The 26,953-nt window shown below is 41.0% G+C and overlaps 1 protein-coding gene across 3 annotated transcripts in view; it reads right to left on the bottom strand.

Moving 5' to 3' along the window:
- TOX3 (TOX high mobility group box family member 3) overlaps positions 1-26,953 on the bottom strand; it is a 111,167-nt gene that overhangs the window by 15,295 nt on the left and 68,919 nt on the right. For 2 of the 3 annotated variants that reach the window (XM_082712166.1, XM_082712164.1), the window contains exons 2-3: positions 15,278-15,343; positions 10,865-11,119 (exon numbers count right to left, since the gene is read on the bottom strand). In XM_082712166.1, the coding sequence (XP_082568292.1) occupies positions 10,865-11,119; positions 15,278-15,322 (300 nt within the window). In that variant the 5' untranslated portion in view covers positions 15,323-15,343. The remainder of the gene's footprint in view (positions 1-10,864; positions 11,120-15,277; positions 15,344-26,953) is intronic. The other variant, XM_082712165.1, reaches the window with a different exon arrangement.

Raw genomic sequence — 26,953 nt, 5'->3', positions numbered from 1 at the left:
GGGTGAGGAGAAGAGCATCTTAAATGCTTCCATTTATTAAAACACAAAATGAGTTTAAAAACCTAAAATCCTTGAGTCAAGAAAAGCTTAAAACAGAATAGCTAATTGCTTGGGTTACATCTTAAATATATAAACTTCCCATTCCTAAACAGTTTGAGTTATTAAATTGCTGTGCCATCCCAGGAGAAACGTGTCACATGTACTAGAACAATCGCACTCTTTTCTGGTTCACTGACAGTATCGATATACTCTTCCACTGCTCCTAAAATACCACATTCTATTGGCAGGTGTTCCTCTGCAGACTTGTATCACAGAAGTGGATTTTACATTTTACATTATTCGTTTGTCCTTTTTTTTTTTTTGGATTAGCATTCTACTACTCGTTCAGCTTTTTCTCCTCCTCAAAAATTTGAGCTGTCTACTCTTCGATGTTCTTCTCAAAAAAAATTTTTTTTAAGATTTTATTTATTTATTTGAAAGACAGAGATCACAGGTAGGCAGAGAGACAGGCAGAGGGAGAGGAAGGAAAGCAGGCTCCCTGCTAAGCAAAGAGTCCAATGCGGGGCTCGATCCCAGGACCCTGAGATCATGACCCAAGCCAAAGGCAGACGCTTAACCCACTGAGCCACTCAGGCCATCCTTACTCTTCCCTGTTCTGTTGAAGTTCCACCATTGCTTGCTTACATCACTTCCACCCTCCAACTACTGGCAATTAAGCTACCCTCTTCTTTTTATTTTTTTCTAAGTTTTACTATTATTTTTTTAAGTAGGCCCCATGCCCAACATGGGGCTTGAACTCACAACCCCAATATCAAGAGTCACAAGCTTTACTGGCTGAGGCAGCCAGGCACCCTCGAAGCTATCTTACTCTTCATTCTACACTCTATATATGTTCTTCAGAATGCACTTTAAAAGTCCTTTCAGACTTATTTAAATCTAGATGTTTTAAGTGTTTACAAGCAAGTTCCAGAGTCCATTTGAACTAAGTATTTTAATTTGGACTGTAAAACAGTAAATTAGCCGACTGACATGACCAGGCGATACGATGATCTGATTTATGCAACTTTCTCATTAATGTAGAAGTTGCTTTGCTCTAAAACCTATGAAAATCAGCACGTACAGATACTTGTGACTTGTCCCACATCTACAGCTTTCCAGATGAATCTCATCATCAAACAGAAGGCCAGGAAGTAAGTTTCCTTGGCTTCATCAGCTCTTTCTAGCCTCTATGGAGCTAGGGTGATGGGAAAACTGTGCTCTAGGGAGCCATGGCCCACCAGTGGAGAACATGTTGACAGAGAGAGATGAATGGGGCCCCAAGCTCTCTACCACTATCACCCCCCCACCCTGCCCTTCAATGAAAGCACTCTGTATTCATTTATTTTAGAAGTTGAGCACGCTCGAAACACTTCACTTTAAAAAAAGAGAGCGAGAAATAATGGGGATGTTCTGCAGTGGGGACAGGGGAACACTACTCAAGAAACACACTGGTGGTGAGGCCCAGGCCTGACACAGCTTAGAGCCTTCACATCTGCAAACATGTAGGCCCCATCTTTCCGACCTCCTATGGGACAACACACCGAGAGCCTCTGAAGTCTTTTCAAGGAATCCCTGACCACATCACTGATGCGTCAAAATGTGCTAGCTTTTGCCATGGTCCACAGCTGTCCCATAATAACTTCCTATGCGTGAGGGTTACAGGATGAGGAGATTAATGGTAAAAGGGTCTTTTTAGAAATTCAAGTTCCTTTAGGGCTGCCAATTATTCACAACTACCTTGGGGAAGTTGGTGACTCTTAACAGTTCCAATTGTTTTCCATAAAAAAGGGTAACCTTTGAAAGACACTTCCTTTGATCTTAGGATTCCCACTTAAAGAAAGATGTCAGCACAGTTCAAAGGTACTTACTGAGCACCTGTTATGTGCCAGGCCAGAGAAACCAACAGACCGATTGCTCAAATCCTTGAAAACTAGAAAACCAGCATGTGGTTCTTTTAAACACTACCCAAGTAAAACATAATTTAGAATGGATTATTAGACTGACAAAGCATAGGCAAGAAGAATTCATATCTACTCCTCAAAAATAGCTTGCGATTTCTCCTAGTAGTCATAACACAATAAGGAAATATATAACCATCGATAAAGCCCTAAGAGATTTAATGAATTTTTTGAAAATCATTACCTCTCCCCCATTAGAATTCAGTCTTAAAAGACTTACCCATGATCACTGAAAGGCAAAGCAACTAGTGGGTTCTAAGAGATTGCCACGATCATGTCCGATGTAAGAGCTGAACGCTAGCTTTCACAATTACATTTTCTATCTAGAGTTCTCTTATATCATTTCCTAAACTGTTCATCCTTTGGGAAAAAACTCCTTCTTTCCTTGGTCTCACTCTGTCCTCTGATTGTTATAAGATAAGGATTTCCCAACCTCAGCAGGATTGATACTGTGGTCTGGATAATACTTCATTGGCGGAGGAATATCTTGGGCACAATAGACTGCTTAGCACCATCTCTGCCTCCTACACACTAGATGGCAGAAGCCTCCCCTCTCCAACCTGGTTGTGACAATCAAAATGTCTCTGGACATTGGCAATTGTCCCCTTGAGGATGGGGGGCAAAATGCCCCTTGTTTGAGAACTACTTTATTAAGCCATTATAATGTAAACATCTTGGGTGTGGAGGAAGAGGAGGAGCCAACCAGGAAAGGAGGGGAAATAAATCATGTTCCAGGCAGAGGGAACAGCATGTGCAAAGTCTGAGGTAGGAGAAAGCTTGGCATGCCTGAGAAATGGAAAGGTGGCGGGTACAGGTGAGAGCAGGTGGGCCAGGTGAAGAGGGCAATGCAATGGACGGAGAAGTGGGAACAAGCCATTCCCAGATGACTCCATCGTGCAAGGTGGGGTCATCTGGGAATGCTTCCTGAGGAGGTGACCCACTAGAGCCAAGGTGCAAAAGGAGCATAGAAGCTACTTAGCTAGAAAAGAGGGAAGAGCATCCAAGGTAGAGAAGAGTATGTGCAAAGGCCCGGCGCATGGAGAAGTAAAGGAGAGGCCAGTGTCACCGGGCCAGGAAAAGCAGGACTAGCTATGAAACTGGAGAGGCAAGGAATGGCCATAAAATGACAGGGTATCCTAGGAAGTCTGCATATTATTCAGAGTGTAGAAGGATGTCATGGTAAGCATAAAGGGTGGTTATCTATCTAGCAGGGTTACTTATTCCAATAGATATTAATTGATCGCCCCTCCAGGGCAACCCATCTAAATCAATGGTAGGCTACTGGATTATAATATAAGTAATATAAATATATATCCCAACACTTTAACCTACATTCTGAAGAGGACCCAAGTCTTTCTGAACGGGCAGGCCATGGACTTCACAAGATAAGAGGAGGCACACTGCTTTCTAGTTGCCCATAAACACAATTCAACAGAGCTTTGATGGTCTGCACACATGGTGGTGCGGGGAGTGCCCAGATGCCATGCCCTTCTCTCTCCACCTGGTAAGAGCCTCTCTGTCTTTTCTTCTTAAAACAGGAAACCGTGGAATGGATATTTCTGGTAGTGGTCCCTCATTTTCTTAAATTGTCTGAGATCCAGTTTATTCCTGAACCTTAATTATTTGAGTCAACTGTTAAAATCCGAATAATGTTATGTGAAAAGGGAAAACTTTGGATCACTAGTATAAATTAAAACCCAGGGACACGTGGACCAACGGAATGCCAAATAAACACCCAGAAAAGGAAACAACACGGTTGTAGTCTGTCTAAATACAGGGCCTGCCTAAGGCTCTGAGCCAGAACTCTGCTTTCTCTTATTTAAAAAGGATAAAAGAGGTGTGGGAGACTTATTAGCCCCACACTGAGACTTTCTCCTGGACTTCAACAAGACTGAAAGCAATTGGCAAGGTGAAAAGTGTCCTCACTAAATTACAGTGGGGTATTACCCTTGGACATGAATCATATAAAGATATGTTGGGATTCTGGGGGTGGGAGGGGGCTGGGTGGGAAATGGGCAGTTTGCTCTTACCTTCTCAGCCAACAAAACTCTACCTCCTCTACATATTAAATCTGTTCTTTCTCATTCTACCAGGCCTGGAGCAAGGGCCAGTCCTCCATGGCCTTTCCTTGGTGCACGGGTGAAACCCCTTTCCCTCTTGCATTGGCATTTATTATAATATCTGTGTGTTGCACGCTTAGTAGTGTATAATTACATATCCTCAAGTACTGGGTTCGGGTTTCTAAGGCAAATGCGAGACGGAGGCTTTCGAATTGATACCTTATTTGAGGTATCACACATGATTACTCTATTTTATTTATATTTTTCTCGTGGCGGTATCACTTACTTCCTTCGGGGTTGATTTTTGCCATAAAAGATTTTTAAACATCTAATGTGCATCTTCTGTGCACGTGTACAAATAAATATTTTCTGTAACGATCCAATGTTAGGTTTTCATAACAGAAGACAGCATCTAATTAAGAAGCAAATAACCCAAATATATTAGCGAGTGTGACTAAACACATCTGCACTGGGGGGGTTTTTTAAATCAATATTTCTTGAGAAATGGAGCAATTAAACAATTATCAGTAATAAAAATTGCTTTGTATTAATAAAGATCAGAGAACTACAGATATGAAATTCAGGTCAGTAATTTTACGCTCAATTATTTAAGTTACTGCATCCTATAGCGATGTTAAAAACTTTGTCTCCAAATGAACAACAATCAACCGTCACGGCCAGCTAGTGTATTCCTGACCCCAGTAAACCCTGAAATAAACACCGTTATGACAAATGCATACCAAGGGTAATTACAGACCTACATACCACAAACCTTAACTTCAACAAAATATGTGCCCTGAAATAGATAATTTTTCCTTAATAGCTACCCTCAGGGTTATAATCAAACATACCTACACATGAGTGTTTTGTGAAAAACAGTCTTCCTGAAAGTTAATTAATAGTTTCTTAGCAAAATAAAATTTCCAAGAGTTTGCCATAAAACGCTTAATGGTATTGCACCTGTAGACCTCGTCACTCCTTTCTTTTACCAAGGAGTCGGCTCCTTGTTGATTTCTTTCAGCCCCAAGGAAAAGTTCAAGGAGCAATTCCATGTTTACAGCTGTTTATACCTCAAATGGCCTCTTTCATTTTTACTTAATAATCAAGTTATGCTCTTAATAGCAAATACGCAGTCTGTCTTCCATTCATTCTTACATGCAACTGATAAAACACTTATTGAGCGCCTAGTGTATTTTAGCTCAGACACCGTTCCAGGTGTGAGCCTGCCTGCTGCCCATGAGACAGGCAAGAGGAGGGGACAGGCTGTGTATGGGCAAAGGAGGCCACTTCAAAGAGTGACAGGTGCCACGATTAAAGGAAATGGGGCAACAGCACGGAGTACAACCTTCATACCTCTACAAAAAAAGTCTGAGCCCTCACGCCAGTTTTATTCGGCAATCTGAGCATTGTAAAAAATGCTGTCTCTCCTGTCCCTGACCCACTGGGAGGTGCTGGCGGTATCACCATATAGTAGGTGACTATAGGTTATATAGGCTAAAAGCAAGATCCAGGGCAATAAATCAGGACATGACTTTCTAACAATTCTTTTTCTTGAGTGTTACCAATTAGGCAAGTGATCACGTGCCACGCTTTGCACACACGCGAACCGGGGTTAGCAGAAGTTTGGAACACGCTCCACCTTTTAATGGATGACCGTGAAGTTAACTCAACTTTAAAGACAGAATAAAGAACATTTATGTTAGGGGCACCTGGGTGGCTCAGTGGGTTAAAGCCTCTGCCTTCGGCTCAGGTCATAATCCCAGGGTCCTGGGATTGAACTCTGCATCGGGCTCTCTGCTCAGCAGGGAGCCTGCTTCCCTGCCTGCCTCTCTGCCTACTTGTGATCTCAGTTTGTCAAATAAATAAATAAATAAACTTTAAAAAGAAAAAAAGAACATTTATTTTAAGCTATGCCTGGGCCAAGGCTATTTGCTCTACAGAGAAAGGCAGATCATAAAAATGCCTGTGGCCTGTGTATTTGGGGCACACAATGGTCAAGGTATAGTAACTGCTAAGTTAAAAGTGTGGATGAGAAGCCCCTTTAAAGCAGTCATCAGACTCCGCAAGTTTTTGGATGGCCTGGAAGAGACGCTGCTATTTGAGAAAGCAACTTTGTACATAGGATAATCACTCTCTAATCATTGAGAACAATATATGGCACTCTGGTAGGTCTCAGCAAATACCTGCCAAAGGTGATACCATTTCAATGTGCTCACATTTGGACTTGAAACGGATAGGTCCCACTCCACTCAAAGTGGGTGTTCTGTTGAGGTCATTGGTGCCTTTTCTACTGTTGACTCAGAATAAAAATACTTTTTTTGACTAATTACTTGACCAAAAACATATCTAACTCGTCGTTATCATTCAATCTGTAATCATTCAATCTGTATGAGAGACTGTCGGTCCCTCCAATGGCTATGTGGTAATTATCCTGTGGCATGTAGCTGTGCAGACTCTGTTGACAATGGCAATGAACATGTGCATAACAATAATAAGGGCTTGTTTTAATAGAACGTTCCACGCGTTAAACACATTAATGACCCATGAAATAACTGTTTTATCTGTAACACATTAAGCAACATCGCTAAAACAATGTATTAATTGAAAGTCTGCTATTTCTCTAAATGTAAGATTTTTTCTTAAAGTATAAAAATGGCATGAAAGTCATTTTGTAAAAACGAAAATAATTCAACTTTGAAATCAGAGCCATAACAAACAATGATTGCGAGAAAAACTGAAAACAGGCCTGGTAGTTTTCGGTGTGTTATTCTGCTGGTAGCCCCATTTCTCTGCTTATAAGTGGTATCTGTCCAGAGTGTAACTTAAGAATCTTATGAATATTTTAAAAGCTTTTAATTTTCTTCTCTGCACGCATATCTTCTATAGGACTTATATCATTCCTTTTCTTTTTCCTTAACAGGTACAGAGCCTCCCAAACTCCAATACGCCTCCCTTACTTCCTGCCTTTTCAACTTCCTAACACTATGTCTGATATGACCAGAGTAACGAGAGTAGCATTTTCTATAAATATGTGGTATCACAATTAAATCCAAAGCAATATCAAACAGAAAAATGTCAGTCCTCTAAACATGAAATATAATGTATGAAGGAAAAGTATGTGAATTATCAGTGTGTTTTATAAATTCCCTTTTGGGGGGCATACAAAATATCAGACTAGAGACAATTATTTTACTGTCTGTTTCTTGGATATCAAAGAGAATTTTGAAATTCATCAAAGCTAACCTTCTGTTATGTACAACAGGCTAAGCTGAAAAGAATGTTAACAAGTTCAATTTTCATTCAATCAGCACTACTGCTCTCTGAAATGTTTCATTGCAGGAAAGAAATAAAAATAATCTATATGGTAATTATGAGGATGAATCCCCCAGTAACTTTCAGCTACATGAAAGGTCAGTTCTATTCAAGATATTTTATCAGTCCCCTGCACATACTCCTGTCCTGTCATTTTAAATCTGAACAGCATTTTATTTTCCCATTTACAGCTACCTGCAGAATTAAGTACTTAAGCCAAATAAGAAAAAAAAAAAAAAAAAAAAAAAAAGAAAGAAATGTTGAACGCTGGCAAAGGCTATAATAGCACAGAGATAAATCGTTCAGCTGCTCTCTCAAGCCTCTAGGGCTGCCGATTTTTCTTCTCCTGGTGCACTGTGGGTATTCAAAACTTGTTCAACATGATTTCATTTCATTTCAGGCACTGCCTCAGAAAACTAAATTACAGAATCAATCATACAGAAGGTCAGAGTGAGACTTCATTACAAGTATTGCATGCTTGCATGAATATCTTTCATTTATGACTGACCCAATATGTCACAATAGCTGTCTAGTAAAAATAATCCACTTTCTGAAATTGATGTACTACTGATGTCAGTACTACTCAGCAGGCTGGGCAGATTATAGAGAGGTGTTAAAAAAAAAAAAAACACCATCAAACCCTTTGGAGCGCACGTTGTAGATTTTTAGAATTGCAATCTTTTGGAGATTAAAATAATTTCCAGATGGTCATCTGTACTGACAATAATGCTTAGAGGTAGAGATTTTTTTTTTTTTTTAACCAGAATATACTGTTGGTTTTGACTGGCCAGCCACGTCCTGTTTCAAAATACACCCCCCTCCCACACCCACACCCACGCAAATCAAGGTTGTTCTCTGAAGCCACAAACACATCCACGTTCAATTTTTCAACAATTTGCTTGCGAAGAGGGCATTCTTTGCATATGTTGCAAAATGAATGCTAATCACTGGGCTCTTTTTAATCCCTCCTGTTTTGTTCCCTGCTTTCTGTTTTTACATATAATGGCATAAAGATAAGGAAGATAAACAGGTTGTGTTTGTTGCCAACAAAAATGCGGCTCATCAGTCATGTGACGAAGCTGTCAGTCTTTCTAAAGGAAAACCGGTGAAGCTCTGAAGAGAAGCCAGTTGGATACAGCATAAACAAGCTGGCTTCTCTCCTTCTGGGATAGTCTTAATTCACCGCAGCAATCCTTAACAGACGGCCATATTCATTTGGATAATAAAACTTCTTACTTGGATAAGGTCTGAAATATCCTGAAATATCTAGCACACACCGGGAAACCGAATGCATGATGTATAAAGTATTATTTATTATTTTTCTGGTGACCTTCCTAAGGCAAATCTCCAAGGAGCTGCTGTGGAGTATTATGATGAAGCCAGCCAACTCGGTACCCGGAGGGAGATCTAGAAGAACCTTGACATAGCCTATTTTTAACCATGCCTCTGGCGATTCTGAATTCAAGTTTATAGGTGAACATGTCAGGTAGTACACAGAACAAAGCCAACGACACATTGTATTCATCATAATTCTGTCCAAGTACATTTTATTCTTTCCAACATTTGTGATTTAAAATCCCATGACATTTCTTCAAGGTGAAATCCGACTAGAATTTTCAATACAAGATTAGTTTGTTTCAAGCCAAAATAAATATCACTCAGGTTCAGCAAAACTTCAGAAAGGCACTCCGTAAATGTGATGAGGTCTATGTCCGTACCGTGACAACAGCTTGCACTTAGCTAAAGCACTTCTCCTTTTAAAAATCAATGAAATAATTCAACTGCTTTGGTGATTAGCAATACATTACAAAAGAAGCATTAAAAATTGAGTCCTCTCTCCCAAGGCCAGTCCGTGAAAGCATTGTTCTTTAAGTGTATGTGAATATCATAATTATTTTATGATTCCATCTTTAGTTCTTTCCAATATAGTAAATTCAATTGACCATGAAATGAAATTTCATAGTCAAAATGCCTCCTTTACACTTTTTTATAGCAGCAATAACAGTTATAGAGCGTTAAGGCAAGGTAATTCATCAGATGTTTAATTTAAAGGCAGATTCTTATATTATTAATAAATATTTACCAATTTAATAAAATACACATTTTAGCATGCATTATATGCTCTTTTAACTATTTCTGCAACTGAAATGAGCCTCGCTGAGCATCTGTGAATAATGGCGAACCCCGGTAAACTCCCCTGGTGACTAAACACCCTTTTTATTTTCATGAGTTTCTGGGTACAGCACTACAAGGCTGACTGTAGAAGAACAGAGGACAGAACCCTCCATTCCAGTGTCAAAGGAACAGCAATGTTAAGAAAGTCCACAGGAAACAATTATTTGCGATGGTGAGGGACGTTTATGAATACTTAATGACCATTTCCCGACTGTTCGCTGCCTTATTTTCTGACAAAAAAAAAAAAGTAAAAATAACAGCCCTGATGTTCAGCTCAAACACAAAAGATCACAAGCAAAGAAAATTATGTTGCCGCAATCCTATTTGGGAAAGTAATCTTATATCTCAGAGAGCACGCTGAATCTTTGCACCGTTAATCCACTATATATTTTGCAATCATCTGTTGTTATCTGGGGAATTAACAATGAAACCAATAAACATCACTGGCATGGTCCTAATGTGCAGAGAAATATGTAAACAAGAAATAGGATTTGTTTTTTGTTATACCAACACATCTGTTTCATTTTAGCAGGGTTAAAAAAAAAAAGCCCTATAAACCATTAATCTTGTTTTAAGACGTCTGCTTAGTACCTCACCTAGATAGACACAAATGTATTATATATAGTATGATGGAAGAAAAAACCAATCCCAGCAGAAGACTTTAAAATACTTAAGCAGATTTACTCTGGTGATTGCTGACTATAATTGCACACTAAGAAAAACAGAACCAAAATTATTGCATTAGTGATTTTGGCTCTCTGGAGTGCCTTAGTCCATGTTTATGACAATAAATAACACAATTAGGTATATTTCACACAATAACCGACTCTATGTTTTCCTCTGCTGGCTATGAGCAATTACTCTTTTTCCCTTTCTCTGTATCACAGTTTGATATTTCATTTGAGGTAGGAGCAAATCATGTAGCATAAACATTATGTTATGATCCAACGAATGCAAAAGGCCTAGGTACCCGGTAAGGGCCTCCATTTCTAAAATCTCTCCTGGGCAAACTTCCGACTCAAGTACATCTCTGTGTTAGACCAAAGCCAAGGGAAGACTGCCTACTTCCCAACCAACGGATCAGACTTGTTGAAAATCATTTCAGATCAGAAGGATCTTGCTGGGTCATCTTCCTTCATGTGATCATTCATAAACCCATAACCCTCTCGCCTCTGTTTAAATGGCACCGGGAAGAATAATCCTCAGGTCCTTCGGCAGATGGGCAGAAGCCCCTTTCAGAACGTGCATTCTCAGGTCTTTATCATGAGTAGTGTAAACAATTAAAAAAAAACACTTTCAGGCAATAAAGGTAGCACCTACCATATGCAACCCACTGCTATGAAGCACGCCATCTTGTTCCACGAGATTTCTTGAGATTGTAATGGAAGGAAGATCCAGGCTTTGAGGGGGAAACTGGGGTGTGAACTCACTTCCCTGGGAAGGCAGTGGATCACTGAGGCCTTGAAAGGGTAGAAGAACATCGGGCATGCCCAGGGAGGGGTCTGACTCTGGAGGAGGCGTGATAGGGGGGATCTCAAACTCCTCATCCCCAAGGCTTGGCGTATGGAATGTCTGCTAAAAGGAAACAAAATAGAGACATCTTCATATTCTCTTCCTACGTCTTATTTCTCCTTAGAGGGAAAAAGAAAGATGTTGCATGATAACACTGCATAGCTAGGCCAAATATTTATTTCTCAAATGAAAACATCTTAAACACAGATTTCCATATATAAAGTTTTGCTGATCGTTCTGATTAAAGATTTAAGTCTCATTATCATATGGTTTTAATGGAGTATCAGTATTAACAGTTTTTTAATGCGTACTTAATTAGCAACATCTGTCTTTGTTGTTAGTGAGAGCATCAGCGACATTAGACTTGGCTATATAACAAATTGCCACTTTATTGATATGTTAGCGAAACAGCTCAAACCGCTTACATTATCCACATGCTTCATAAAATGCTGACGATTTTGTGGTGCGCACACACAACATTAATCCGGAAGTGAACATTACACATACTTACTTTCTGCCACAACATACAAAACACGTAATATTAAATTTGGGGTGTGCTTTTTTAATTTCCTTATTGGTCTACTCCCAAGCGCAGTGAAGGCTTCTGTGGAAATTGTTACGATTTATAATACAAAATTTTATATAAGGATTATCAGAGCATATATTAGAAGGTCCCAGGGCTTTTATTTAAACTATAAGGAGAGTTATTTTCTTTCATGATGATTTTAATATGTATCCATCAGAACACTTCTGGCAGTCTTCAACTTCGAAAGACTATCTATAGGAGTGCCTGGGGGGCACAGCTGGTTAATCATGAGTCTTGATCTCAGCTCAAGTCTTGATCTCAGGATTTTGAGTTCAAGCCCCATGTCGGGCTCCACTTAAAACAAAACAAACAAAAAGACAAAACAAAACCAAAAAAGACTAGAGAATGAGCACAGAAATACACTGATACAGACGTACTGAATCGACTGAGGTTGCTCACTTATTCCGAAAAGTGTTATTTCTCAAGACCTAAGGAAATAATAACATTACACTCTTCATTGCTACTTCAAGTCTTAAAGATAGTGTTTGAAAACTGGGTATTTGGATGCAAACCAGGGCTGCCATGTTCTATCAAGCTAACCACCTTTCTTAAACTAGAACTTGGATTTGGTGGGGTTGGGGTGGAAGACTAATATCCAGGATATTCGTTTTGGCAGGGTGAAGGGGTCAGATATAGTTTGTTCCTAGCTCAGAAGATCAAAGGTATCATCCATTATAAGTAGCATTTTTTTTTTTTTTAAGAATTAACTGATGCAAGGTAATTTGAATCTGAGACAATTGGTTTAGAGAACTAATTAAGAGCTACAAACCATCATTTCTCAAACTATTAATGACACTATAACTTAATAATCACTTGTGAGAAAATAGAAACAAACTCAAGGAAAAAAAAAACCAAAACCATCCCACATATAGGATCTGTCCACTGTTAGTTCTATCTTCCCAAAAATAAAGAGGTCACAAGCTATGGGAGGCTACGGTGGCACAAGTGAACATCTTGAGGTCCCTAGCAGATTTGCTATATATGCAAAACGTGAGAGCATAAAAAGATATTTGAAAGCTAGGATGGAGTATGAGATTCTTTGACATACTTATTCTAATCCTGACCCCCCCCCCCAAAAGATATCAATGTCTGCCTGTGGTACCTCGAGTTCTCAAACACAAAGGGATAGATTGGCCACAAACGTGGTTGGCTAATGAACATAGCCCTATAGCTGGCATTTGCCGTTACTTTGGCACTAATGTGGTCTAGTAACAGATGCAACTGTAATTTGTGACTCATTTGCTACCCCATTACTGCTTAATGAAATCTAACATATCACATTAACAATACGGATAAACACTCATTCTTGATATGTGGCATTTGGCTGTTTTCATTACCACTGTAATTAACACTTGAAATATTATTTCAATAAATATTTAAAGTACTTTAAAAATGGTCAGGGTAATCATGACACAGACAGAAAACATAAAGCAAATGTGTGAATTTCCAACTCGGAGTATCTGAGTCCCCGTGGTGTTATCTACAGGGCAGTATCTATGGGAAGGGAATTGGTTTCAGGCACAATTTCGACTTTCCAGCATTCAAACCTAAAGTCTGCCTGAATTACTTTGCACTCATTAAAATGTTAAAAAACCAAATAAATTTACTTTTAATGCAATGATTGGGAAATTAGGCACATGCTATAATGCGGTGCATTAACATTTACTTGGGCTTTCTTTTTTGTTCAAGAAAAGATGTACGGCAAAATCATTGTATAAGATTAGGTCTTAAACTCTAACGTAAAGCATGTCTTCTGCTAGGCGGTCAAAATTAAAGAGGCTTTTGTCTTTATTTTTGTTAAGGGACAGAGAGATGTCTTACGTGTAATACGTCCCTGTGGGGTAATTTTAAAAAAAATTAATTTTAAGGAAGACTCGGGTCCATTACTAGAGCAAAACCTAGCAAAACAATATAATAAAACGACATTACCATAAATAACCAAAAAAATGCTAAGATCTTGAAACACTTTTAAAGAGAGGTAATATATGAACAATAAAGTTAAGCATTCCTTAGAGAAAAGAGAAGGTGCAAACACTGGGTATGTCTGAAAAGCTACAATAACTATGTATGGTTCCACCACCGACAAAAAAAGACAGACTTTTGCAGCCCTGCCGTATGACCGGTATCAGGTTCATCATCGAGAGCCAACATGATTCCTTCTCACAGATACGGACTCTTCAAGTGTTTACCTTGAACATGTTAAAATAGTATGTACATGGTTAAATACCATCTGTACTGAAATGTTCAAAACATTTGTTCCTTTTGATAAAAATGCAAATCCCGAGAACTGTTGTATCAACATATAACAGCCAATGTCTGACACGGTGAATTATCACAGCTGGAATTAAATTGTCTCTGAACAGCTGCTGGCAGTAGAGCTTTCATCAATGTTTGATTCAAATGTAGGGAAAAAAATCCTACAGAATGAAACATCATGTTGTCCTTACAGATGGGGTTTGTGTTCATTATCACAAACAACACAGCAGCTAGTGCCAGACAATATCCCTTATCTGGGCCGTCTTCTTGGTGAGAGAGAGGATGGTCACTGGGAAAAATGATTCATCTACGAATACCCTTAATTCTTGATTCCTCATTTTTTTCTACTAATTTCTCCAAGTTAATTTCTTTCATACCACTTGCTTCCCTGTACCGAGATCATTTACAAAGCCATTATGATTTTCATCCTCTGGGGTCAAGTTAGTTCAGTTTCCTATATTTGAGAATGTATTTGGGAAAATGAAGACTTTTTATTATAGGAACCCCAGGAGGAAATGTCCCATTTGGACCACTTTCACCTGTGTGTTCTTGTTTTAAAAATCTGATATCTCACGGTTTGCCTTTTTTTTTGGAAACTGTTTTCTTGATCTCGTCAAGATTGAGGTTTTTCTGGAGGGCCAGCCAGTGAGCACAGAAAACAGCCGCAGGGCATGTAGTAAAAACAGCAACAAGAAGACGTTTGATCCCTTTGTTCCAGTATGTTCTAGACAGACCCAGAGCCTACGTGGTGCTGCCTCTCAAGTCTGGCACCTAGTTTTTCCCCCCATGGCCAAGTCTTGGAACATATCCTTTCATTCATTCATTCTATCTATATTCATTGAACACCTACTAAGTGCCAGGCACTGTAATAGGCTGTGGGGACTCTAACGAGAAAACAAAACACTCGCTTCATATCACTCCCCTGAAGACCCAAGTGACCATAATACTACCCTGCCGCATCCTTTCCCCAACCAGGGTATCTTAATGAAATTATCTCCAGAGCTCAGCCAAGTTGAAGTATTTTCTATTGAACGTCACTTCCACCCTAAGTTTTAAAATCACCACTTGATTTGCTCAGATACCTATTTGAGAAGATAGATTTTATGTACTTTCTTATGTATTCACTTTCGTTTGCATGAGCATTTTTTTCCATCAAGAGATGTGTGTGAATTACTAACGTTGGTAACAGCCTCTGGACAACTGATAGACTTGTCACGTCATTTTCTTTTCCAAAAGGTTTTTCTCGTTTCTCCTCCAGAGTCGTTACCTTGCACCACATAAGAGAGATAAATTCGATACTTTGCTTTTTCCCTGCAAGCCTTTTAAACCATCTAAATGACACACAAAACATGAGCAGACATATGAAGGCAGACACCTACCTCACTGGCTGCAAAGAAAGCACTGTTTGCCTCAGCCATGTTCATGTAATTATTGTTACTCCCGAACTGAAAGAAAACAGATTGTCTTATGTTAATATGCAGAAAAATAAAGAATCCTGATGGTTTCCTTAATACTCAGATGGGATTTGGCAAGAATGGTGGTGTCAAAAGATTTAAGAGTGGTTTTCCTCAGACCAAATGGGGCCTGGGACAGAGGCTCTGTGCTACGTGCTGTCGGCTGCTTCTCTCCGGAAGGAGAGCACGGAGTTAAGCTAACTTGAAAATTCTAGAAAATGGTGTTCCTCATCAAGACGGGCGGCGAAGGGAGACGATGGACAAACATTCGGCCAACTGGCCCACGAGTAGGTGTGGCTTGCTGAACCGGCCTTTGTCAGAGAGCGGAAGGCAAAGTTCCCCAAAAAATCACCTTGACACATTTTTAGAGCATGTTAGGATTTCGCAGCATACTTTTCAGGAACAGATGTCTCAAGTGTGAGGAGGTTAAAATGTGAAATAAAGGGAATAGAATTCAATTCTCGGGACTCAAATTCTATTTTCTTGTGAATGGGGTGTGGCATGAATATAAATAAATAATGAGACGAAAGAATTTTTTTTTTAAATCTCCAAACAGAGTTGAAAACGATATCTGTGTCCATCAGAGCTGTTGAGAACAGTGATATTTAATCTCTCAATGTAACATTAAGTGCAAAGAGGTTTAAAAAATAAGCGGGATCCTATGAACACAGCAATTTTTATTTAATTCCCTAACACAATAGCCTATTCATACCATCACAAATAAGACTGTATCAGCATTTCAGACATAAGCTCTTTACTGCGACAGACCTGTTATCAAAATGTAAAACTTGGATTTTGCCAGAGATGTATTTTCAGGTTCAGATGGTGTAAGTAGGCACGTTTTGTTGCTTTAAACATTTCGTTATCAGTCTGGCAATATGGAAACTCTCCATGAGCATAATTATTTGTTGCTATATTATTTTCATCATCTTTCCATGATGGAAAAATGCCCTTCTTCTTCTTCTTCTTTTTTTTTTTTATAATACATATTGTTTCCTGCCTCCGGTGCATCAAATAACACGCAGGTTTGGCCTCCAAAGGATGAAATGTATATGTCCATTCTCTAATGTAAACAGAGCTAGTTAATTACTTAAAGTAAAAGCGTAACTTTCCCAAGGAGGGAGAGGAGAAAGAGAGAGAGAAATGCAGACACATGGACAGGTAAATGCAGAGAATAAATATAGACAGGGAAGACCCACATAATCCTCCTCTCAATAATTCTAGGGGGCCCTCAGCCCCTGACTCAACCTGTAAGATCCACGCACAGACGCGGGATTGACATGCTACACTTTATCATGTCAGGGATCCAAGAACTAAGCGGGATTTACACGAAAGGCTCTAATGGCTCCGGAATGCCACTCTGGTCTACGGAAGCAAAATCCCACCCTGGAAAACGACCCCTAAATACATACTCACACAATGAGCCCTCAGATTCATTTGGATAAACATCTTTATAAGGATTTCTGAAAGATGTATTTGTTAGCACCGAAGAAAGACCTTTATCTGGTTTCTCTGAAGGCATGTGATACCAAAAACATGAGGGGATGCTTTTACCCACGTCTACTTGTCTCCAGACTCACAAAGGCGTCTACGTGAACTATGCACAGTTTGTTGTGTGTCTACTGTATTTCAACACAGGGGTTTAAAAACAATTTTAAGATTAAGAAAAGTACACATGGGAGCAGGTACCCGTGCACTGCCGCCCCCCTCCCCAGACACCGACATCTTTCCCCCATTTTTTCTACAATGTTAGGTATAGGCAAGAAAAAGCATAGGTTTCTGTCTTGGAATTTTCCATGAGTTAATGATGCTAGGATAAAATCTCAAGGCCTCCCTTCCGAACGTTCTTTTTTGGGTATTTTCTGAGAACCTGGGTCATGGCGTAAATTCCAGGCACCCATCCCGCCTCCCCAGATCGCCAGGCAGCCTGCATCCCAGCTTTAACGTTATTTAAATGTAGGTTTTGCTGGGGAATTAGAAATCCATTTAAGGAAAGCAGCTCATTATCAGAGAGTAATTTTTTTTTTTTTAAGATTAAACTCACTTATTATCTAATAGCACCTAAAACAACAAAGAAAAATAAAATGGCTATTAAACTAAGGGCCTAAACAATTCAAAAAACAAATTAAGCTTAGAGTGAAGTAAGAACTGGGTTAGAAATCCTCTTCTGAACAGTTAGTCTGCGAATGTAATTACTGAAGAAACTACAGCTAATCAGCTGTGAATTGTATCCATTAATTAGTATTTGCCCTGGAGAAATGAGAAAAATCAGTAACAACGCTGGCACCGCGGTGTGCTGATGAGCCACAGGCCCGCCGCGCTGCGTTTAGTCAAGCAGGTGGCTCCAGTGGTCCACGTAATTTGAAAAGCTCTCACCTGAAGTACGGGGCTGGAATTACAAAGCACTCCTTGCATATCTTTTGTATCTATATAAGGCCTTAATTAATGGCTTTTAATTTGGAAACCCTTGGCGATCAGGCAGGAACAGTTATAAATCATTTCAAATAGAAGAGAAGGTTTTCCGTTCAGTGTGGGGTTAAAAAAAAAAAAACAAAAAAAACCCCTCCCCTACAAAGATGCCGCAAATATTGACTTAGGCGGGGAACGAATGGCTTCTCTCTCTCTCTTGCACAGGTGGCTGGGCCCCTGGTTCACCGTGGTAGAGTAGCTTAACAGACAGAGGGTACCCAGTTAAATCTGGTTTTCAAATGAAGAACTTCAAGTGTAAGTATGTACCATGCACTATTTGGGATATACTTATACTAAAAAAAAAGTGTTCTCTATCTGCGATTCAACTATAACAGGCCACTCTGTATTTTTACTTGCTGAATTTGGCCACTCTACAGTGTGGTTAAACTGATCAGGGTGAAAGGGATGCCACTTTCCATCTGATTTACCTTATCTGGTAACACTAGCTTAATTTAATTTGTTTCATTTTAAAATGTGACCTATGAGTCCTCCTCTACTCGTTTTGTGTATGAACAGATCTGATTCTGAGAGAAAAAGTGATCCTTTGGGGCAGATCTCTAATATAATGACCTCGGAACAATTAACTTTAACTGAATTGTGTACAATTAAATTTACTTTATGTTCTAAGAGACAGCGACATCGGTAAACACAATATATGACAAAAAACCCCTAGGTCCATGAGGGAAGGGGCCTTTACTGCATTCACTACTGTCTCCCCCCAAAATCAACAACAATGCCCAGCATATTATAAACATTCCAATGTTTGTTGGAAGGCTATTTAGAAAGATTGATCACAATTTTTTTTTAACTTCAGTGTCTCATAATCACACATCTTGACTGGAGCAATTTCATCATTTTTTTTATGATGATATTGAGACAATAATGATAGTAATAATAATAATTACCATGAGAAACCCTCTACATACATTACTTCCTTTAACTTCCCCACGTGTGACTAAATGCAATTTGTTTACCCCAGCACAAGTTAGGAAAAAAAAAGTCATTATTATCCCTATTTAATAGGTAAACAGACTGAGGCTTCTAAAGGTCAATGGCCAAAATCATAGATGTAAGCATAGGAGTCTGGCATCCCTCTTGCCTCATAGTATGTATCACTTACGTTCCAAGGGCCACAAAACCTTGACTATTTCACTCAATCATCAATTCAAGGTTAAGACTCCATTTTCATCAGTTTTACTCAGGGCCAGAATTTCCCGGGAGGTGCTTCCAGGCACCTCATTCTGGAAAAATGCTCCTGAAGGAAAGCGTTCCAAGGCTCTTAAGTTTGAGAAAGGCTGCAGACCACTGCCCCTCTTTGATGAGCCACAGTGTCCACCACACCAGGTTCAATGTTCTGAGAAGTCCTGCAGCTTATTCATTCAACAAACATTTACTTATGCACCTCCTGTGTGCAAGGCACTGGCCACAAAATGGTGAGGAAGGTGACAAAGTTCCTATCCGGATGAAGCTTATATTTTTCTTTAAGTGGGGGATGGTAAACCCTCCCTCTTTCCCCAAATTTGCCATGAGATGCATTCCCCCACAACAGTCTGTGGGAACACTCTGTGAAACCTTGTTCCAAAGCCTTTACTGACAATACTCTTTTATTTTCCCTGAATCCTTACCAAAGCTAATATCCTCATTTTGTACCACGGTAAACTTCACGCATTTTGTGAATCACCTGAGTAAGAATTTCTAAAAATTATGCATTCCGGGTCATTTAATTGGCTGATTTCCAAACTTTCTAGATAGTAGCTGTTCAGGGATATTCCTTGGAAGATCTCTAACTCAACCAATATAAGGTTTTATAATGTGATTTCAGGAGTCAAAACAAAATATTTCAAATAAACTAAATGAACATCGGGTGAAACGGAGTTACCTGCGGCAAAGAGCATATAAAAACATTGTGAAAGAGAGTCCAATTCCAATGGTTTCCAAGGGCTTCTATATTGGGGGAAATGGTCACTACAAGGCAGGGGCATTTATGAAGTACACTGGGGATGATCAGTCCTTTCCACTTTGATAGGCTCTAATAGATGTGATCCCCAAAGATATAATCCCCAAAGATATAATTATAAAGCAGAACTAAATTACTCTGCCTGTCGAACTTCTGTATCTTAATAATTTCACAAAAGAACATCTTCATTGTACCTGGAGGTAGATTTGCTTTGGCTGCTTGATGAAGAATTACAGCTTCGGCAAATACAATTTATGAAGGACATCAATTAAAAGGGAGCATTGCAGGATTTCTAAAAAAATTTATTAGAAACCATCGTGTTCATGGCCTGTCTCACCATGTGAAGTGCCAAAGTAAATTAATGGAGATTGTTAATTCTAGCTTGTCCAGCAAAAGGCCTGGAAGAAAGTAGAGCAGCACAGACAAAAACCCATCTGTAATCACAAGACAAAATACTCCAGCCCGATGAGTCCACACAGCATCATTTCCCCTGAAATTATTTTGATGCCCATGTGAAGAATTGTATGGGCTTCTAATAAAGCGGCATTAACTACCGGGTATCAAACAGCTAAATGGCACAAACGTAATCCTTTAAAAAAAAAAAAAAGATAATCCTTCGAATTCTCTTTTCTTTTTTCCCCATTAAATCTGTTAGCAAACACCATCCAATGTGATGCCTCAGTAAGGACGTCGGTCAAGTTGCTTACCCAAACGGACTGTGCCATCGTGGCTCCAGCGGGCCAAGCACGGTCACGTGAAGGGAAGGGCAGAATCCCGCTCTCTCGCATAGTTCACGCACTCTCAAAAGCTCAGCTACCTACCCCCGCGGAAAAGAACTTCCCCCAGATAACCAAGTTTTCACCGTTTCCAGCAGCGGTCATCTGTCTCAAGGTAGACAGCCCCAAAGAGTGAACACAACAAGTCCAGTAGGACAGATGACAATAAATACCGGCGATTACTGGGTGCACCTGCAATCAAGATGGTCTACACCAAAGGTTATGGACGAGACCACAGCCTGGACACGAAACACTGCCAACAGTGGACCAGGAGGTATAATGAGTGGGTGATGATACACAGACGTGCGCAAACACGTCTGCTAATTAAGTATATACAGTTAAATACAGAGAGAGGCTGATGTACACACATATGTATAATTATACAATGCATATACATATGCATACATATATTAACAGGTTCAAATATAAAGCAAGAATTTTTTAAGAAAATAAACTTTCAAAAATATTATTTGCCTTTTCCATATGCTAAAAACTCCTAGATAATTATCTCCCGAGTGCCAGACTCATCTATCCAACTGCCTACAGCATTTGCATTTGGATATCAATAGGCAGGCTCGATCCTATGCACGAAAAACTGAATTCCTCATCTTCTCCCCAAACCCGCTCCACCCACAGCCATCCCCATTTCTTCTGATGGGGAGATGACTCACTTCCGGTGACTCAGGCCACAATGCATCCTTGAATCCACTCTTTCTGCCTGCCCCCATCAAATCATCAAAGATTCTGTTGACTCATCTTTCCAGTTATGGCCCCACGGCTGGCCACTTTGTCACCCAGGCCCAAGCCACCCACCCCCTCATGGGCCACAGCGGTCACCTCCCAGCTGGTCCTGCCTTCTCTAACATGCTGCCCATCAGTGTATTCTCAGCACAGAGCCGAAGAGATCCCTTGAAAACCGAGGTCAGAGCCCATCTCTCCTCTGCACAGAATTTCCAATGGCTTCCTCCTCCCTCAGGGAAGAAGCTAAGACTTCACGAGGGCTCCCCCTTTCTTCTCTGACCCTTGGACAATGTTCTCCCCCTTGCTTATCCTACCTTAACCCTGTTGGCTTCCCTGTTGTTCCTGCAGGCCCCCAGACACATTCTGACCTCAGGGCCTTTGTACCAGCTGCTTCCTCTACCTGAGCCAGCATCCCCAGCAAGGTCCCCAGCCACGTCCTCATGCCTCTCTCCCTTCCCGTCCTTTGGAGGCTTTTCTCAGATGTCATACTCTGACTACGCTATCCAACGTCTTTGCAGCTCTCCTCCTCCACCACCACTTTCTATCCCTCTTTCCCGTCTTGTTCTTTTCTGTAACACTTTTCCACGTCACATGTTTATTGTCTTTTTCCCCCAACTAGAAGTAAATGTAATGAGGATAACCACGCGTTGCACTGTTTGCGCTGAGGTCCCGGTGCCAAGGAGAGAGCTTGATAAATAGTAGGTGTTCAACAAATCTGCACTGAATGAACCAACAAAGAAATTAATTTCCAGATGGGAAATGCTGGCAGAACTGCTCTCCAGGCCCCCATCTAAGCACCTGAAATTCAAGCCAAAGGAGAAACCAGGCATCGATCCTCACAGGTTCCAGCAATAAGCACACCTAGGCGAAAAAAGGAGAAACAAGAAAGAGTTCTATATTCTAATAAAATTAATATTTTAAACAGTAGATATAGTGAGCTTGAAAAAAAAAATGCTTTGTTCTAGAAAATGCACCAACCCTTTTATAGAGAAGATATAGAGGCCTGGGTGGGTGGGGTTGGGGTGTGAAGTGGAGGTGGCTGAAAACACACTGCAGGGAATCACACTGATTTGGGTCTGCAGGCAGAGAATCCAGAGAAGAAAAAGCCAATAACCTAACATCAAAGGGCAAGAATCTTCAGTATTAAATACTTAGTAATAAATAGGACAGTTGATTTTTTTTTTTCTGATTTAAAATACTCTGTTTTTTAAAAAAATGTTTGCTTTATTGGCTAGGTCAGAGTTTCTCAAACTCTGGGCGCCAGGGAACGCCAACTGAGCAGATGCCTGTTAAAAATGGGGATTACTCAATTCCCCAAAGTTTACTCTAACAGCATCTCTAGGTGGCGGGGCCCCATGAATCTGTATGTTTAACCAGCTTCTCAAGAATTCTAGGACACACTAATATTTGAAAATGACTAGCCTCATTCCTTTTAGACAAATATGGATTTTTTTTTTTTTAATAAACCTTTCCAGACATCTGATGATGATCTCATGGAAATGTTGATGGGGCATGAGCTGTTCTGTTTAGAGCAACAAAGGCTCGGCTCAATTATTTCCAATATCTTCTTACGTCCTCACTTACAGGAAAATGGAACCAGTCATGATGGGACCATTGGCCCCTCTCCCAACCCTCATGCGCAGAAGGAAGGATGGGAACATCTTATGTTGGACCAAGGAGGGAATGCAAGTTCCACTACTAGATTTCTCGACAAGTTCTGTGGACCCACACAAGGGACAACAATGCCTAAACATATGGACTCTACCCAAACACGGGGGCCTTTGGATTTTCATGATCTGGACACATTTGAGTCTGTAAATTGCATAACCATCTGGACTAGTTAGAGGTGGCAAGGGAAAAAAAAAAAAAATACCCACAACACCCTCTCAAACCCAACTGCACTTGTTTAATATCAGAAAAACAATTAGAAGCAGAGAAGAGGCTCCTAGGCTTCCCAAATCAAGCTTTCTTTTTAACAAAAATGGAGCAATCTTTGGGACGGGCCTGGCCGGCAAGCATCACCAATATTCAGAGAATAGAGAAAGAAAGGCCTGATTGGCCTTAAACACACACACACCAACAAAAAGAAGCCAGTTGTGCTGCACCGAGGCCTAAGTGGTCACCTCTTTGGTGTAATTCTGATTTCTCCATGCACCCCCCCAAAAGGCCTTACCAACTCTAAACCCAGTACCTACTAGATCCCAACTAGTAGCATACGTCTAGGGAATACATCTACCTTTCCTAAGACAAGAAGCAGAAGTAGAAGATACTCTAGTGGCTTTTTAAGGGATGACAACCCAGTGAGGGAGATGAGGGCAAAACATTTCTCCACCTAAAGGCCAAGTCAGGGAGTGACACTGACCCATGACCTGCTCATTTAGAAGAACCAAAAGGGAACGAGGAACTTGTTCCACTCTGAGGAACAAGTCTTGAACCGAGGAAGGAGGGGGAAGGAGGGGGAAGGAGAGGGCGTCCCAGGCGGAGGGAACAGAGTGTGCGAAGCTGCAGACCTACATGAACAACACAGAGACCAATGTGGCTGCAGGGAGGTGTCTGTGACGGGGGGGGGGGGGTAGGCCGGGGGAGATGGCAGGCAGCCAGGCCCTGGAGAGCCCCCAAGGCCAATCTTAACACTTTGAAATGCACTAAATTTCAAGGTCTGTTGGGAGGAAGAAGGAGAGAAAGATGGAAAACCCAGCCCCGAGCACACAGAGAGTCGGACGTGGACAAGGTTAATTACAAGGGAAAAACTGGAAACAAGACCAGGTAAGACTTCAAGGCAGGCATGAGGCTGCAGGTGTCTAGACTGGGCAGAGTCAAGAGTGGGAAGACTCGAATACGGACAACACTTCATCTCGAGAGTCACCAAAGTGGCTTTGAACCCCAGTCCTACCACGGTAGCTGTGGGTTGGTAGTAGGTAAGTCACTGAACTGGTCTTAAGGACAATTCAAATCCCAGCTGAGGTACTTGCTGGCCACGGAACCGTGCACCGGCCACTGGGCCTCCGTGCGCTTCAGGGTTTTGAGGACTGAATGGGTTTGTACCTAAAAAGCCACCTTTTCCATCTGTACTAATGGCAAGGTAACACTTCAGTGAGCCCTGCGACACCAAAACAGGCCACGCATGTCTGTTGCATACATTGTCGTGGCTTCTAGCGTCAGAACAGGAGAGTTTTACTACTCAAAGAACTCCAATGGCTCCCCAATGATATTTACAGTAAAATCCAAGTTCCTGTATGAACTGGCTGCTGTTTGCTTCTCCAGACTTCCTCCTCACTGAGCCCCAAGCACACTGCTCCGACTCCTCACTGTCTTCTCGGGGCCTTTGCACGTGCCCTCCTCCTGACCCGACCACTCTCTCCCTCTCCATCCTTTATGTAGCTTTTGGCTTCACAACTGGTTCCACCTGGTTTCCTCTGGCCCCAGGGCAATGGGTGGCCCAAGGTTTGTAGGTGCTCAGTAAATAATTGTCGAACGTGTGAGTGAAGGAACGGGCCAGAGAGATCCAAGTTCAAATTCCAGTTCTGTCACTTACAAGCTGAAGATCGTCAGGTAAGCTGCTTCATGTCACCGCTCTGAATTTCTGTTTCTTTACTTCTAAGGGCAGAAGAAAGGAGCTTTAGGGGGACTGGGCTGTGTTAGAAGAGAGAAAACATGAGCCACCCCCCCACCAACCCCACCCCCAGCAAATGGTCTTAGATGGAAGAAGCACTTGGTAAATGTCAGAAAGCTGAGAGTGAGGAGCCTGGAAAGCTAGGACTTTGATCATCTGGGAAAAATAAATGGGTGATGGAAATATTTTACATAGTATTTATTAGGTGCCTATAATCTAAAAGAGATAATGGTGGTATTAGGTAAAAAAAAAAAAAAAAACACGTAAGACTCAGACTCCATGTCGCAGGTGCTACTGCGCATGGATATAACACAAAGCACGCCCCATAAACAGCAAGCAGATTTCAAAGAAGAGAAGCCACCGGAGTGGGGCTTTGAAGGATGCATAAGAGCTTGCTGGTGAGACAAGAGCATTGTCGTAGAGAAAACCACTTGGGCAAAGGCCCAATGTCATAAAAATGGGCCTGGCTGACAAAGAAATGGGGATACAAGCCTTCTTGGCAGAGACAGCAGAAGGAGGGCTGAAACAGGAGCCAGCAGGCACAGAGCATACTTTGGAGAGGTTTAGCTCAAACATGCTTTACGGATAAAAGAAGATTCGCACACGTTTGTAGGTGGCAGCAAGACCAAACACCAAAGTGAGGGGAAGAGCAGCCAACACGAAGCAGAAGATAATACGATTCGGAGCACATTTTCCAGAGAGTAAGAATAATGCCTATTCTGTGTGTTTTCGATTGTTTCCAGCAAACTGGGGGCATCTTTTATGTAATGCCAGGGACTTGTGAAACAGATGTGCTTGGTCTGTTCTGGTTTCTTGAAAAGCACTGAAATGATAGCTAAGAGTAGTGATTAGTCCGTATGGAAAAGGTGGCTCCTTTCTCTGAGGTCAGGATTAGAACCAGAAAGACCGTGACCCCTGACATTTTGACCGTCACGTGCAGATAGATTTCCATCACGAACCGCAGTAGACTGCCTCACGTGCGTTTCGAAAGGGCTGTGTCTCGTGATAGATTCTAGTATCTCTGGGAGGAATAATAACTTAGCTCTCATCTGGTAGAAGCACCTCAGTGCGAATTCGTTTACAGGGAATGGTATCATCAGCAAGGATAGCAGAGAACTAGCCCCTCAGAAAAGTCCTCCTTGGGACCACCTTGCCTACCGCTGACTGCACCGAGTTCTCCTCCTCCAAGCTCCAAGGCGGGCTGTGTGTCTCTCTGTACTGTGCTCAAGTGATCTACTTCCATACCTGTCTCCCTTGAGGGCAGAGGCTATATGAGAGCCCCACTGGCCACCAAGCACCATTGCCCGGCACACAGTAGGTCCTCAATGGATAAGGCGGTGCCTCGGGGTCAAGTTCAGCAGTACTTCCAATTGGCAGCTTCGGTGGCCTTAAAAACCTGTAACCAAACTATTTCTTTTTATGTATACGTGATTCCGTCCACATCGAATTCAGGTGAACCACCATTAACATCAACCAAAGTACGGCCAAGCCTTGAAACAGAACAGAAAGGGAAAATCAGAGAAGAGAAAGTCAGTTATTTTCCTCATGCTTCCAGACTCCATGGTTCACGCTGCAGTCAAATGACTAAGGGCCTCAGAGACTTTCCACCGAAAACAAACTTTAAGGTCTCTAATGATGTGACCTATTTATACCAAACACCCTTAGTAAGTCTCCTGGGCGGTGTTCCTTACACACCGTATGAAATTTCAAATGTAAAAAAAAAGACCAACAAACGAAGCCAAATATTCCTCAGTGGTTTTTAAATGAAACTGTTTTAACCAATAACAGTATTTCTTGAGTTCCGTAACTAAACTCTATTAACCAATGGTAAAGCTAACCCTCTCTCATTTCAGTTGGTCCCTGTAATTATGATTTATCATGAATTCCTTCAAAACATCCATGACTTCTATTATCGGTCTTCTGTTCTTTGATCGCTGAAGTAGAAAATGCAGTGCTCTTAAAGTGTAGGGTGTTCAGGTGCCTAGAACAAATGTACTAATACAGAAATGGCAGAAAAAGCCATAGACGGAGAGAGGCAGATAGAA

This window comes from Mustela nivalis, assembly GCF_964662115.1.
Source record: "Mustela nivalis genome assembly, chromosome: 18".
NCBI lineage: Eukaryota > Metazoa > Chordata > Mammalia > Carnivora > Mustelidae > Mustela > Mustela nivalis.
Note: the sequence above shows the minus strand (reverse complement) of the source record. Positions and strands in the feature narration are given on the sequence as shown.